This window comes from Coturnix japonica, chromosome 4 (genome assembly GCF_054131305.1).
Source record: "Coturnix japonica strain WE chromosome 4, WE-NBRP24, whole genome shotgun sequence".
Classification (NCBI taxonomy): Eukaryota; Metazoa; Chordata; class Aves; order Galliformes; family Phasianidae; genus Coturnix; species Coturnix japonica.
Genome location: NC_140666.1, coordinates 66,538,666 through 66,553,607, shown reverse-complemented (window position 1 = coordinate 66,553,607; position 14,942 = coordinate 66,538,666). Strand labels below are relative to the sequence as shown.

The 14,942-nt window shown below is 34.9% G+C and overlaps 1 protein-coding gene across 8 annotated transcripts in view; it reads right to left on the bottom strand.

Moving 5' to 3' along the window:
- Positions 1-14,942, bottom strand: part of DLC1 (DLC1 Rho GTPase activating protein) — a 223,602-nt gene that overhangs the window by 168,348 nt on the left and 40,312 nt on the right. For all 8 annotated transcript variants that reach the window (XM_085545381.1, XM_085545385.1, XM_015862301.3 and 5 more), the window contains one exon: positions 13,222-14,365. In XM_085545381.1, coding sequence (XP_085401507.1) covers positions 13,222-14,256 — 1,035 coding nt within the window. In that variant the 5' untranslated portion in view covers positions 14,257-14,365. The remainder of the gene's footprint in view (positions 1-13,221; positions 14,366-14,942) is intronic.

Genomic DNA, 14,942 nt, shown 5'->3' with positions numbered 1-14,942 from the left:
TAACAGAAGTAAAAGTAACCAGAGCATTCTTCAAAGATTGTATGTCCCAGTATGAACTGAGTACTTCTATTTTATTCCAGAAGAAACTTTTTTTTTTTTTTTAAATGTAATTAAATGGTTATTTCTTAACAGATTTCATTGACATTTCAGAATTTCTGGCTACCAGAGGTCAGTCAATAGGCTGAAGCATGATACTTTTTCTACTGTCTTTCTTTTTCTTTGATTCAATACATTATGTTATTAAACTAGGATATTCCTTTCATAGATTTTTTATTTAATAGGATTCTATTAGTTATGGAAAACATGCCTAATGAATTGCTCATTTTACCTGCATGATATATCCTTACAGTCTAATGATGCATTGGGATTCAAGGAACTCTCCAGCTCTGCCTTCAACTCAGAATAAATAACTTCTCTGTTTTGATTTATTCATGCTTGCTCTGGTGTTACTATCATTAACTCTTCCCACACTGTGCTGACTTTGAGTTAGAACCTCTAAACAATAACTCAACAAGGCAAGATTTTTACTGTAAATTATGCAATGAATATTTTTTTTTTTTTTAAACAGAAAGCTTGAATAATGAATATTTCTAGAAATTCTCATACTCCCTTTTGAAGCACAAGAAGTACACAGATGGAGATCATTTCTAGAGAACAAAATGAACTAGAACAAATGAATGCTTATCTTATTTCCCTAAAGAGCATGCAAAGTGATATAATCACAAAGCAACTGTTCTACACTCTACCAAAAATTATCAAAACTACTGCCATGTAATACATCTGCATGCAACATGAAGCCTCCCAGAGAAAGGTAGAAAAATTTATGGTCATGGTGGAGAAGAAAAAAGTCTCACTATTTCTCATGGAGTAATGGAAACCATTCACACACACAATGACCAACAATGTAATGAAGTAGATGCCACACATTCCTCCCTACATTGAGCTTCCTTGTGTGTTACAGTCAACCTTTTCTGTGCTTGCTGGTATAATGATCTGGGTGTAAATCAACTGCAGTGTTAAATAAAGCTCAAATCCAAAATATTCAATATAAGTTGTACTTGTTGTTACACAATTCTATGCAAAGAATTCTATTTCCCCCCTACCTGTATAAAATTATATTTCAAACTGTACCCAACCACTGTATATCACTGCATCAAATGTCAGAATTCACAACAAACAGAAGTGTTTTAAAGTAAATTATAGACAAATGCTTTTTATTTTTTTATATATTTTTTTTATATACATATATATATATATATTTGCATTATTTATACTAACTGTAAAGAAAGCCAAGGGATGGCCATGAGAGAGTAATAATCTCTACCTACTGAATTTCTCATTTGTCTTGAAAATCCTGAGATAATACCAGAGGAAAAGCCATCCTTAATTTCAGCTCCCTTAATACTTGTTTATATATGTGATTAATAATTCATAAGCTTTTATTTATTTATTTTTAAGTGTGTTCCAAGAACATCAGGGAACAATTCAACAACTTTTATTTCCCTTGTACAACCAAGCCTCACCTTTGTAGCAAAGAATTCTTTCCTTACCAACGATTGGAGCTAGTGTTAATGGCTACAGTGGGGGGTGTTAACTACTTTACTACAGGGTCCTACTTCTTAAGGCCAACAGAATAGTAATAGACAATCAAATAGTTTCCTTCTGCTAGATGCAGTAATTAAGAAAGTAAAAGAAAGCTAATTATGTCAGAGAGGAAAAAAAATAATTCCTAGTATAAAAGATATAACCTCACTTTATTTTCATTTCAGACACACATTAAGAATAGTAGTCTTTACACTATGTAATATTTGTTACTTCTCTCATCACTTTTACAGACTGAAGTTTGATTATGCTTGCATTATGTCTCCTGTCTAGATCTCCACCATATATGGCTTAGTTTTCAAAAAAATTTCAAGTTGAAGTGGAATAGGACACTGTCTTGTAATGCTCTGGGAAACATGCATCAGAAGGATGCATTCATGAAGAGCTGAACAGCTGGCCAACAGAATGAACAAATTACCACAAAACTATTGGGAATTAGTGAGAAAACTAGAAAGCACTAGTATGGGAGGAAAATGTTCTCTGGTTTTATATTTTGATGTACAAACAGTCTGATGTATCTCAGGCAGCTGAAACAAACAAACAACAACAACAAAACAGTCTAAAAATTTCAAGAGACTGTCAAGTTTGCTCAGGAGCTAAATTTTGATCTTAAGACAGGAACCCATATTTTCCTATCAGGGAAGATTTCTCAAATACACCTAACAGGAAACTCCAGCATCGTGACTTTTAAAATCTGTCTTGAGAAGGTTTGTTGGTAGTTATTTTTGTTCAGTCATAATATGTACATGTCTTGCAGTCAGTTTTGTCAGGGTTAGAAGACAGTTTGGAAAGCCTTTCTGCGTCCTCACATTGCAAATGATTGAGTTGTGCAATGCTATGACCTCTGATGAGAATGGAGCAGAGCTTTCAGATTTCCTTCTTTCAAGCCACACCTCCTGAAGTGAGCAGAGATTAATCCGCTTCTTTCTGAAGCTCTTCATTACAATCTACCAGCCATGAAGTTAAAGGAAAATGCAGACAACCAAAAAGAATCCAGTCTGCACACTTGGTCTCTGTTCCACAATATCAATTTTCACCCTTTATATTAAATTAATCAGAAACTCACTTCAAACAAACAAACAAACTAACAAACAACCCCACACTCCTTGCCTAATGTAAAATACAACGATAGATAAGTCTTAATCCACCAGCATAAACATTGCAGAAAACAATGGAAAAAAATGCTGATTCTCTGGGAACTGCAAATCACGCTTCAAGATTGTAGTTGCTGAATAGTACGCGCTGTTGCATGATGAGAATATAGATTTTCATTTCCTCATTTTGGTATGGTAGATTACTTATCAGCAAGAAGAAAGAACACAGAATGGCTTACAATTCACCCATGTACATTTTCACAATTGTATGATGAATTTTCCCATATATAACATACCTTACTATGTGCAGACAAATAGAAATGTTATTCAAACATCCAAAAATAGAATGCAGTTTAAAATACAGATAAAAACTGTCAGATTATAGGGTTCTACAACACGTATCATGAAAGCAATGTCACATCTCATACACTTTTACTAGTTCAAAGACTCAGAATAACGAGACCAAAAGCATCTGTCATGGACCAGTACAGGATAAGCCCCTTCAGCCAGACATAATGAGCACTGGGGAAGGTAAAAATAGATAAGGGAGAAAAAAAGCGTGCTAATAATAAGAATGGCAGATAGTTTATTCTTTAGCAAATCAGCATGCCGGACTTCAAAGACGAAGGTTTGACACCTGCCTTTCACACCACACTTGCTCTTCACACATTATTTCAGCAGATGGGATCAAAAAAGGCATCTGAGCCATAAATAAGAATCAGTCACTGTGGTTCTTGTCGATCCTCTGTGTGCATGAAAGAAAAAGTATATCCACAAGAATACATGAAGGGGGAAAACAAACCAACACACAAACAAAAAAACCAAACCTCATCAAAATAAAAACTCCCAAACTGCAAACAAAAGCAGCACTTACCTACTCTTACTCTCCTATATTTTTCTCTCATAGAAATTGCTTGTGTTGTTTTCTGGCTTGTGTATTAATGTGATTACTTAGAAGTAATATGCTGAGTCCAAAACAGACTGGCTTCTCCCCATTTTAAAGGATGGGTAACTTCTGGGTTCATTATTTGTTTTTATCTTTTCTTTCTCCTTCTGTAGTTGCAGAGCTATGAAATTAAGGAAGTGTATATGTACTCAAGTGAAAACAATTCATTTCACAAATGACTTTTTTATTATTATTAGGAGTCAGTATTGTAACTAATTAAAGTAGCAGCAACAGTAATTAAAACAAGAACATACTTTCAGCTACTGGCTCTGTGAAATCCTCCTTTCCCACCTCCAGGTGCCATGCTTCAGAAACAGTGAGGTGACATCAATAGAGGTCACAAGTAGAAGCTCAGAATTTGACAGATTGGTTATAATTGTGTTATCCCATTTTGGTCAAAACAAAATTTTCATAAGTTTTTAAGGCAGCACTCTTAAAGCAGAGGTTTGTGGAAAGCATAGGGGTGGAAAATCTGTTTCTATTTCAGTTGTGTATCTGGTAAGATGGAAAATTTTTCAAGTCTACACAGATGGTAAATACATTTCTACTACATGAGGCAGTTCCTGGAATAAAGAAATTTTCTCAAATAATAAGTGCCAATTTATTTATTTATTTATTTATTTATTTAAAAGTTAAGGCTTATTTTTAACTTTCCCAGGGACATGTTGAGAGAACTGCAGAAGTGTCCTTTCACCTTCAGAATTCTGGTCTAAATCCAGAAATAGCCTCTAACGCTGCTCACAGCATAGCTGAGTTTTCTTTACACTTTAAAAGATGATTCAAAGCAAAGATCAAAGCTCCACAATTACACTTTGCTGCTGGTAAGCATTCCTACTGAATGTCACAGTTAGAAATTAAAAAACATCTTTTTAAATACTGGGACAATCATCAATGACTAACTCTGCTGACATTTAAGCTGTCATTATTATGCTCCATGAGGCAGTGCTGTTGCTTCACAGAGCATAGACTTTCTTTGTTGTTTTCTCAGGGTTCAAACTTAGAAAGTGAAATGAAAGGGACTAACAGAGGAAGTTCAGAATGAGGGACCAAGCCACCAGTTATTTCATTTTATATACACACATACACACGCGTATTTTGCCAGATAGTCTTTTAAAAGGATTTGAGCAGAGGTTTTACCCAACTGCAGAAATGAAGGTTGGGTAGCGGGACTATGAATCTTACTCTTGGTGTTTAAAAAAGATCTCTCTTGTCACAACAAGGTTTAGTACAAATCATTGAAACCTCTCACCCTTTCTCCAACAACTTCATATTTCCTTCTTAACCTGTTCATTGAGTGTATGGCTCTGTGTGGCTGCTGCATTAAGGCTGAACTGAAATCCTATGAAATGATGACACTCAAGCAGGAAAATTCACAGCGCTCTTAGATCACTGAGTGATCTTCCCTGTACATACACATGAGAATAAATAAGTGTAAGAACTTTAATACTGTCACACTGAACTTTATGCATGAAATAAGGAAAAAATTATCACATAATTTCTGGAAAGTTAGGAGTGAAGGAGAAGAACTAGTAATTTTCAAACAAGCTCACAAAGAGAACACATATAGGATGAAGAAGAATTTTTTTTTGTCTGAGGGCATGGTTGACACTAAATAAAAGAAAAAGAAAATACATCCTAATCTGAGGTTTCTGTTCCCAGGAGAGCAGAATTCAGGAATATATACTTTTTTTCAGAACTGGATTAAAGCTCCTTCCCCACCCAAGTTGTAACTACTCATAAGCTTTGGTCTGCAAATGTGCAATTGATTCATGTAAAACACAAACTGCAAAAGAACCTGCAGTAAGCAATGCAATATAATTTTTCCAAAAGCTTAATAGAATGCAATTTAGTGAATTTCCCAAACAATTCCTGCATAATATCATCCACAAGAATGTTAATCAAGGAACAGCTATGGAGGAATGTCTCCCAAAATTGTCCTTGAATTTTCCCTCAGTAGTGAGGAATGCTTGGTAACAATTCATTTAGGAGTTGTTTCTGAGAGCTGAGAAAGCTTTGTGTGATTTAGAGTTGAATAATCACTCTATGTGGAAAATAAACAGATTTTCACCAATTTATTTTCCAGTTTTCTCCTACCTATAAGACAGCCTCTCAAGATTTCTGTCCTGTTTGTCCTATTTCATTCTCTTATCTATTTCCTTGCTGTTTTACCTCCTATATCAGCTATATAAAGTGTACAGCCTAAACAGGGTACTGCTCTTCTACCACATCAAATTATCTTCTACCAAATAGTAAAGTAAACAGATGAGTTTACGGTACAGGAATAAATTCAGTGGATGCAGTGAAGTGTCATGCAGGGATACTGTCACTACTGAATTTCCAGAAGACAAATATAGCTCAGCATTTATGTGAATAAACGAGAGCATTTCAGAAAATCTGGATGTGGGAAAGTAGCATAGTTTGTGATCCCAAATTTTTTCTCTTTCAGCACAGTGAAAGATAACAGCTTGCAACATATTTTGGAACAAAAATTTTGTGCTTCACAAGTGGTAACAACCTTTGTTTAATTGAACCTGTTTTGTGCAAAAATGTTTGGGAAGGAGGCATCTCACAGGAAAGGATAAACAAGTTGACATTTCACATAAATGTTTTATATACTGCATTTGCTATTTTAAGTCTTACGTAAGTTGAGACTGCAAAAACAATATGAAACTTAAGAAACAAAAGTTATTACTGTAATCAGGCACATTATCAAAGGACATCCTCAGGTTATGGAGAGCCAATTTTTCATTAACAAAGCATGCATAAGCCAAATTCCTTGTATTCTACTGTTGCAGAAGCGCCAGACATTAGCTATAAGAGACTTATGAAGGAGACCAAGGATCTGGTTTACATTTGTCATACATTTACCCCAGCACATGTACATGCATACATACAGAGACTTGCACTGTTGCTCAGATTTTTTTCCTTGGGGAAAGAATATCCTTCTAAATTTGAATTCATAACCATTTTAGGCCTTATCCTCTGGAGTTTGGAATGCCTTTTGGCAGCAGAAGCAGTATTATTTTATTTTGCAAGGCTATATTCAATACACCCTATCTGTGACATAGGCCGTCACGTCACCACAAACCTCTTACATTGCCACTGTGAGAGAAAGCTGCACAAGGACACGAGCATGAGCAACAAATTTTTAGGCAGCTTTCAGCAAGTACTACCATGTTGGGAAGAAAACATAAGAAAAGCTGAGAAAAACATTCTGCAGATTCCTCCCACCCTGCTGCAGTTAAGCTCTTTGGGGGCTCATTATTTTCTATACTTTTCATTATTGGAATTGGTCAGACACCTGAGGATTTACCCAACACTGTACTACTATGGCCAAACACTCCTTGACAGAAGTGGTACAGCTTTTACTACTGCAAAGTCTTAGCCACAAAAACACAGTGCATTTACTACTCTTACACCATTTTAGATATTCAGTCATTGGTCAACTTACCATGACCTAGAAATAGCAGTTTATAGACTACAAACAGCAAAAAAAAAATCATCCTTTACCAATCAGAACTTCCTAAAGATTTGTTTAAAAGCAGCCAAAAATGTTTTACAAGTTTCATTTCTATCTATTACTTCAAACTCAGGCAAAATCAGATTTTTCTCAGTATTAACTGTGTGAATCTGGATTGATTTGCTTTGGTGGAATGATCATGTGCGACTATGAACCATGTATAAATACAAATACTTTCATGACCATTTTAGGTAGCTGAAATCCAACTAATGCACAACTTGATGTGCAACAGTCTCTCAGTTTGCAGTCTAGACAACCCTGGCAGTCTCTAAAATTTATTGCTGAGCACTGTCACAAAAATGTGCCAAAGTAAAATTTGCATAAAGGTTAAACTGTAATGGCCTGGCAATCATCCCATCCTGTTCTGAGCTTGTTTTAAATAGTTTTCAGATTGTTTGAAATACATCATACTTCAGTCCAAACACAAAGGAAGTCTGTGGGAAAGCATTCTTTAGCTTCCCAGATGGAGACAATATTTATAATACCTATTTTTGTGAGAGTGATAGAGAAAACTCATAGTCATCCAATCACATTAATAGGAATGTTTTATGATCACTACTTCCACTCATTAACAGAGCTAACATGTACAATTAAAAAAAAATAAAACCAGTAGTTTTAGAGTATTTATATTTTTGTATTACATCTTCATTATTAAATGGTAAATTTAGGAAGTAAATTTTTAGTGCAGAAGAGATATATGATGATATGATGATAAACCTAGATGGTTTAAGTTTTTCTTTTGTTTTTGTTTGATTGGTTATGTTATTAAAGAAATCATACTACTCATTTTGCTTTACTTGCAGCTCTTGCCAGATTCCTCCTGGTGCCTTTAAAATTATGACCATTTAGTAGCAATGTGCAAATGCAGCAAATTCTTTGTGGTGAAGCAACTGTTGATCTCAGTAGCCCACTGTACTAATACTACAGACTAGCTCTGAGACATGGGTTGCAACTAATCTTTCTAAAGCTGTTGTGGCTTCAGATCTCTCATCAGTTTTAGATCGTGTTCATATTAACGTTATGAGTTTAGAAAAACAGATCTATATTCTTTCCTAAAATGTTTAGAAACTGAGTCTGAAAATGAAAAGAAATGCAGATGCAGAACAAAAGCATGAGAAAACATTCAAACTTAGTTTGAATGGCCATCTTTTAAAAGAGATTATCAGATTTCCAATATTTGTGTTTGCTGTCATCTTTCACAAAACCATTCCCTAGATGCCAAGATGATATTATTCATTCTTGTGTATGAAAACAAAGCAATTCTGGCATAAGAGCTGGCCTGAATTATGCAGGAAATAGAGTACAAGAACCATATGATTCGAATGCAATTTTGCTGTGATGTGTGCTTCTACAGTTACTAGCTTCTGTTCCAAGGTTATAACACCCAAGTTCAGCAAGGCACTTACTCATACTTGAAAAAAACCACAGCCATTCCACTGACTGCATTAATTCCTTTCTAATGTCTGTATTTAAGCAGTGAAGCCTTGGTCTCCTATGACCACTGTTGTTAATATTTTTGGAATTTCTGATAGCCCTCATAATCTTAACATAGGAAATCCCATTCTGCTTGTTGAATTGATGCATTAGAATATTTTAAGATAATTATTTTTTTGAAGATACACAATAGAAAATCAAATTACAAAATGCACACCTTCTTCTTCTTCTTATTGTAGGGGATGGAAACAAAGATACAATTAAAGAAAATCACTAACTTTTACAAGTATAGAATCATAGAATCCTTAGAGTTGGAAGGGTCTCTGAAGACCACCTAGTCCAACTCCCCTGCAATGAATAGGAACAGCACAGCTTGATCAAGTTGCCCAGGGCTTTATCACCTTGAAAGTCTCCACAGATGGGGCACCAACCACATCCCTAGGCAACCTGTTTCAGTGCCTCACCAACCTCACTGTAAAAGATTTTTTCCTTATATACAACCTAAATCTATTCTCCTCAAGCTTGAAAGCATTTCCCTTTTTTTCTATTACCTCAGACTCCGCTAAAGAATCTGTCCTGTTCTTTCCTGTAGCTCCATTTTAAATTATAGTGCTCTATCTAAACTGCATTTGCAAACTGAACCTTAGGATAGAGTAAATTCAATTTCCTATAGCCAAATCACAACATAGCAAGATTCACACTCCAATTTTTAATTGTTCCTTCATTTTTTTGTTATTTATTTTTGTACTTTCGTTTTCTGTGCTGTCACGTTTTCAAGCCAGGACAAGTGCTTAAGTAGACTTGATTTGTTAGAATGCAACTCCAGCTAGTTCGCATCCTTAGCAAGTCCACATCAGCCATTATTACTTATGTAGCAATAATTTAACCTAGAACATCAATAAAACAATTTCTATACAAAAATGCACTCTAATAGCTATGCTAAGTCATAATTTAAAAACTAAAGTGAAAATGTAAGTACCATTAAATTATCCCAGTTCAACAAAGACAGTATTGTGGTAAATGGAGATTAAGAATTTAGAAAGATACTTTGTGACAATTCTGGAAACCTCATCTTTGGTATTTTTTATAGCAATAAAATAAGAAACAAATTTAAAATGTTGGATGTTATTCTTCACAACCAGTTCACATTACTTTTAAAAGAAGAATCGGATGCATTCTAACTTATCAAAAGAAGCAACACATTAGTCTTATGAAACAGAATTTACTGCAGATTATAACAGAAGAGAATCTGTCTTCACACATCACAAACTTAAGTAGCAAATATGGGCAGAAAGGTTTGTATTAAATTAAGAAAACTTTACTCTCAAATAGCAGTAATTGATGAAATAATAGAACAAAACATATTGCATCAGTTAAGAAAATGCAAAACCATACTTCAGAGCTCACAGTTTTAGCATGGGGAAAAGGCACTGCTTTTCTATATTGCCATTCTTTATCTTTTTCTTAAATTAATTTGCATCTTATTGACATTGTCTTATATTGGCCATTGGGATTCCTGTCTTATAATAATATAAATTTTATATAAATATATATATATAATATATTATATAATATATAAATAAATATATATAAATAATATAATATTATTATATTATTTATAATAATATAAATTTTATATATAATATAAAATAAGAACTTACAATTACAACTTTTCTAAATCTAAAATGTGTTTAAGCAAGAACAGCATACACTACAGACTAACTGCTGTAACCACATTTAACTAATTCCTTTGTGTTTTTGCTATTCTGTGCTATTAATAACAATTAGTTTTATGTTGTGGATAAACAGAATTGATTTTCAGCCAAGACAGAAGGTGGAAAGCTTGATTATTGATATATCTTTTATTTAGACCTAACAACATTTTCTTCTTGTCATGGTTCCTGTGACTTATCCCTGACCGTGATGTTCTTTGGGATATGTAGTCTTCTTCTGTGAACTGCACATTCAGCAAAATCATCTATGCTTTACATGATGTTATGATGTGGAATACTGATAGCAAAATTACAAAACCATGACATTTCTCACAATTAAATTTATGCCCTTCCTACTCTAGAAACTTAGGAAGTTTTCTTCAGAAAGCAAAGAAGAGGGTACTGTGCATCAACCATATGAATGCTGGCAACTTGAAAGAATGCTGTAACAGCTGGACCTGTTTACAAAAAGCATCTGCAGTGTCAGTACATCCATCAAGACAAAAGCAATCTACAGCAGCAGAGCCAGCGTTGGTCAAAGGTACTAAACTTTAAGACCTTAAGCACTCAAAATGACATTCATCTGCAAAGCAAACTCCACAGATCCAAGCTATCTCACCTCAGCTTTAGTCTGAAAGCAGCAGATCTAAAGATAAGAGGAGAGGTCATGCTCTGTTTCCACAATTAAAAGTGGCTTAAAATATGTTAACGAGGAACAGGTTTTCAGAAGAATTTAGTACCAGGAATAGCCGAATGATCTCTACTTAGAGGTCCTAAGATCTTGGCTGTCATTGAGGTACTTGATAGCCAGCACTTTTTCTGTGATCCCGCAGGGCTCCATCTCAAGGTGTGGGTGCCCAAATATCTCCAGCAATTTATCTCCATGTCCTTCTTATATTATTCTGACCTTTATGAATACGTATTTAGGTGTAACAATAATTGATGCTGAGCATTAATCAGACAGTGGTACGTTTTAGGCCTTGACCATACTGTTTGAACTGTTGACCTTGAGAGAAAAGGTTTTATATATCATTCCCAGTTCCTTAAGTCTCCCTGTCACTGCAAAGCAAATACTTGACTTTTATGGATGGATTCAGTTTAAAGTCAGTTGTTTTTCTAATGTCTTGTTAAAGTTACAAAAGTGGCTTTCAGGGAGCATTTGTAAACATAGGCACATTTTTCATTACAGATCATTACCAGCACAGACAGGCCCTTTTGTAATATAACATATTATAACATAAGTGATAAAGTCCCACAAGCAGGAACATTGTTTACAGAAGTGTCCTGCAGACTGATAAATAACACCAAAAGCAACAGCATACCACAGCTTTCCTCTTTTTGGTAGAGTTCTTTAACCAAATTGTTACAAGAAAAATCCTCCAGATCTCTAGGCTCTGTGCCCCTTGAACGTGAGCACAGCTTTGGAATTACTGCAGCCACACAACTCTCATTCTTTCCCAAAGAAACAACTCATTTTGCATCTTTCTATGGTTACTTTACTTTCTTAGCTACTCTCATTGGAACCTTTACATTCTATATAAATACTTAAAGGCACAAATACAAATAGCAAATATATTCTCAATTTTAAAGAACAGAGTAAGTACCATTTTCAAAGATAATGAAAAATACATTACAATGGAAGTTATTGTGGACAAAGTAATGATGTAACTGCGCATAATAAAAAGAAGTTAAACCCATATTTTCATATAATAGGAGTTTGAAACTACATTATAAAAATGAAACCTGCTAACAATAGGAGAAGTATGCCTGAATGTGAACAAATACACCCAGTGAAAAAGACAAATAAATGCAGAGGGACCAGTTGAGAATATGGTTATATAGTTAATTAGTTCTCAAATATGGTATAAATTGGAATTGTTTTCTACCCATTGGTTAAGTTCAGCATTTCCTTCTAGGTGGATCATCCTGTTTTATAATTGTAACTCAGTCATAGCTGCTTCAGAGTCAGTTGAAGAACTACTGCATTAATAGATTGCATGAACTACTAAAGGAAAACTGGCATTCTGAGCTTCTGAAGTTGTTTTTTTTTTTGCAAATGCTACAGCTTTCAGTCGTGTAACTTGAGTGTTAGTTTTACCACAGGGGAGCAGAAGCCAGCAACTTATGATACTGTGTTGGCATACAGTGCTTTAAATATGAGTTTGTGCTCTAAAAGTTACAGTTATACTGAGGTGCTACAGCTGATGGGAAAAAAAAACCAAACAGAATTAATAGAAACAAGAACTACAAAAAAAAAAAAAAAAAGAAAAAGTCAAAAAAGGCTGAATGATGTAAAATTAAACAACAACAACAATAATAATAATAATAATAATAATAATAATAATAATAATAATAATAATAATAATAATAATAACAATAATAATAATAATAATAATAAAAAAATTAGACACTGGTTATGAGCAAGAATTAGCAGCATAACTGGAAAAGTTATACTTCAGGATGAATCCTGTAATGCCACAGCCAGCAAAACTTCCCCAAAATCCAGTGGAAGTTTTATTACTGGAGAATCTGTCCATTAAAAGTTTTGGAATGATGTTCCTTTTTACTTTGTGTGGAAAAGGAAACTCTCTGTCTGCTTTAAAATTACAAAACATTGTTTTGTACTTCTTTTTGTAAGAATATTTTCTCTCAGGGCTGAGCTGAAAACCAAAAAATTTCAATTTTTTTTCTTCCCCCACCCACCCCATTTCTTTTTTTCCTTTTAAAGTTTAGTTCCACTTTTTTTTACTGTCCCTCCTCCTCCTTTATTAAAACAAGGCTTCCATGCCACTGGATGCAATTTCTTTTGTAAGATGACTAATGACACCTGATAGTAGCAGAAAAAAAAAACAGCCTTGTAAGAAATTGAGAGGAAACATTAGAAACAACCTCTGTACTTCATGAACATCCTACCTTTTTTTTGCGCAGTTTCACTTGACTGTCTGAATATTCTTGTGTGGTCAAATCAATCCTTAAATGTAAACAATGAGTGTCTTCTGCTGAACTGACATTTGAAAGGCATTTGTTTTCAGGGGCCACTTGAGGTTCAGTGAAACCACTTTCATCCAGACCATTTTCCACTGCCAGAACATGAGAGCAATGAGAAGATTGCATAAGGCACTCGCTGGATTCCACTGCTGAGCATGGCTGACTATCACTGCTGGGGCATGAATCAGAAGAAATCCCACTCTGTACCACATTACATTCAGACTTTCCAAGGCTGTCTTTAAAAGCATCAGATTTCCTGCGCTGTTGTGCAATTACAGCAGTATGAAGCAGCTGTTTCCCAGGCATAATAATTTCTTTCACATTTGGAGAATTAAAAAGATTTTCTTTCTCTACTTCTACTACCTCATTTAAGGCTTCATAACTACAAAGCTCCAGGCTTTGGCCAATACTGCCACAAATATCTCCTTCCATCTTCTCTTTAGGAACTGTGTCACCATCTCCAATTATGCCAGATGTTTCGGCTTCCTCATTACACTCCATTTTTTCTACAGCCTGTCTTAAGGAGCCTGCTCCATTTAAACTCACTTCTTCATCTGTTAGTTCCCTTCCGACAGCAGTGATGTGGTGATTAACACCGTTCAGGTTAAGTGCAGGATAGTCATCATCATCATCATCAGACACATGGACTAGAGTTTCTGTGCTGGCCTCCAGAAAATGCTCTTCTTCGTGGTTTTCATTTTCATCCAATTCCTTTGACACATTTCCAAGCTGCTTTGCAGGGAAGCCAGTTGGCTCTCCGCCATGACAACACTCTGGAAATGAAGCACATTTTTCTTTCCGATCCGCACTCAAAATTTCATCTTTTTCCATACTTATCTGCAAGTTATCAGCTACGAGTCCATGACAACATGCTGTATTATACTCCACAGTCTCCAAAGCCAATCCCATCCACTGGGTCACATGCTCTTCCCAGCTTTTCTTTCTGATTGCTAGAGACATGTCATAACAGTTCAGCAGTGGGCTGCAGCATACCTTCCACAGTGGAGCAGAGGTGTCATGGCTGCTGTGTGCTGCTCCAGTGGGAGAGAGTGCTTCATCATTTTAACATCTGCAAAAAATTTTTGAAAAAGGACAGGGTTATTGAATCAACTCCAAACATTAAAAAGAAGAGAGTGAGAAGAAGAAACAGTTTAAACAAAAGTGTAAAAGCAAGATAAGGACGTGGGACCAGAAGAACAGGAATTCAGAAGACTGTTTTGTTTAAAGTTTTAATAGTTTTCATACAGAACTTGACAGTTCTCATAATTCAGTAGAAGGAGTTGTTTTTTTTTTAATTATTCTCCATTATCACGTAAACAAAAATGTTATAAATAAGCACATGGATAGCCAAGTAGCTCAAGAGCCAAAATTTGACAATGAGTCTCTCTTCACTGTGTCTGTCATAAGATATTTATTTCAACGGATATAAATTCCATTATGTCTTATGACTTCTTTGCACACACAGTTATTTTGTATTTCTTCTTCACCCAGAGATTCCCCTGAGCAGAACACTTAGACAGTTTCTCAAAGAAGTAAAGCAGAACTTGAGGTTTATTCTGAATCTTGCCAAAGTTATAGACCATTTCTCTTACAAGTAGATTTGATCTAGACTTTTTGCCATTCAGTGGCTCTTATTTTCTGTGATT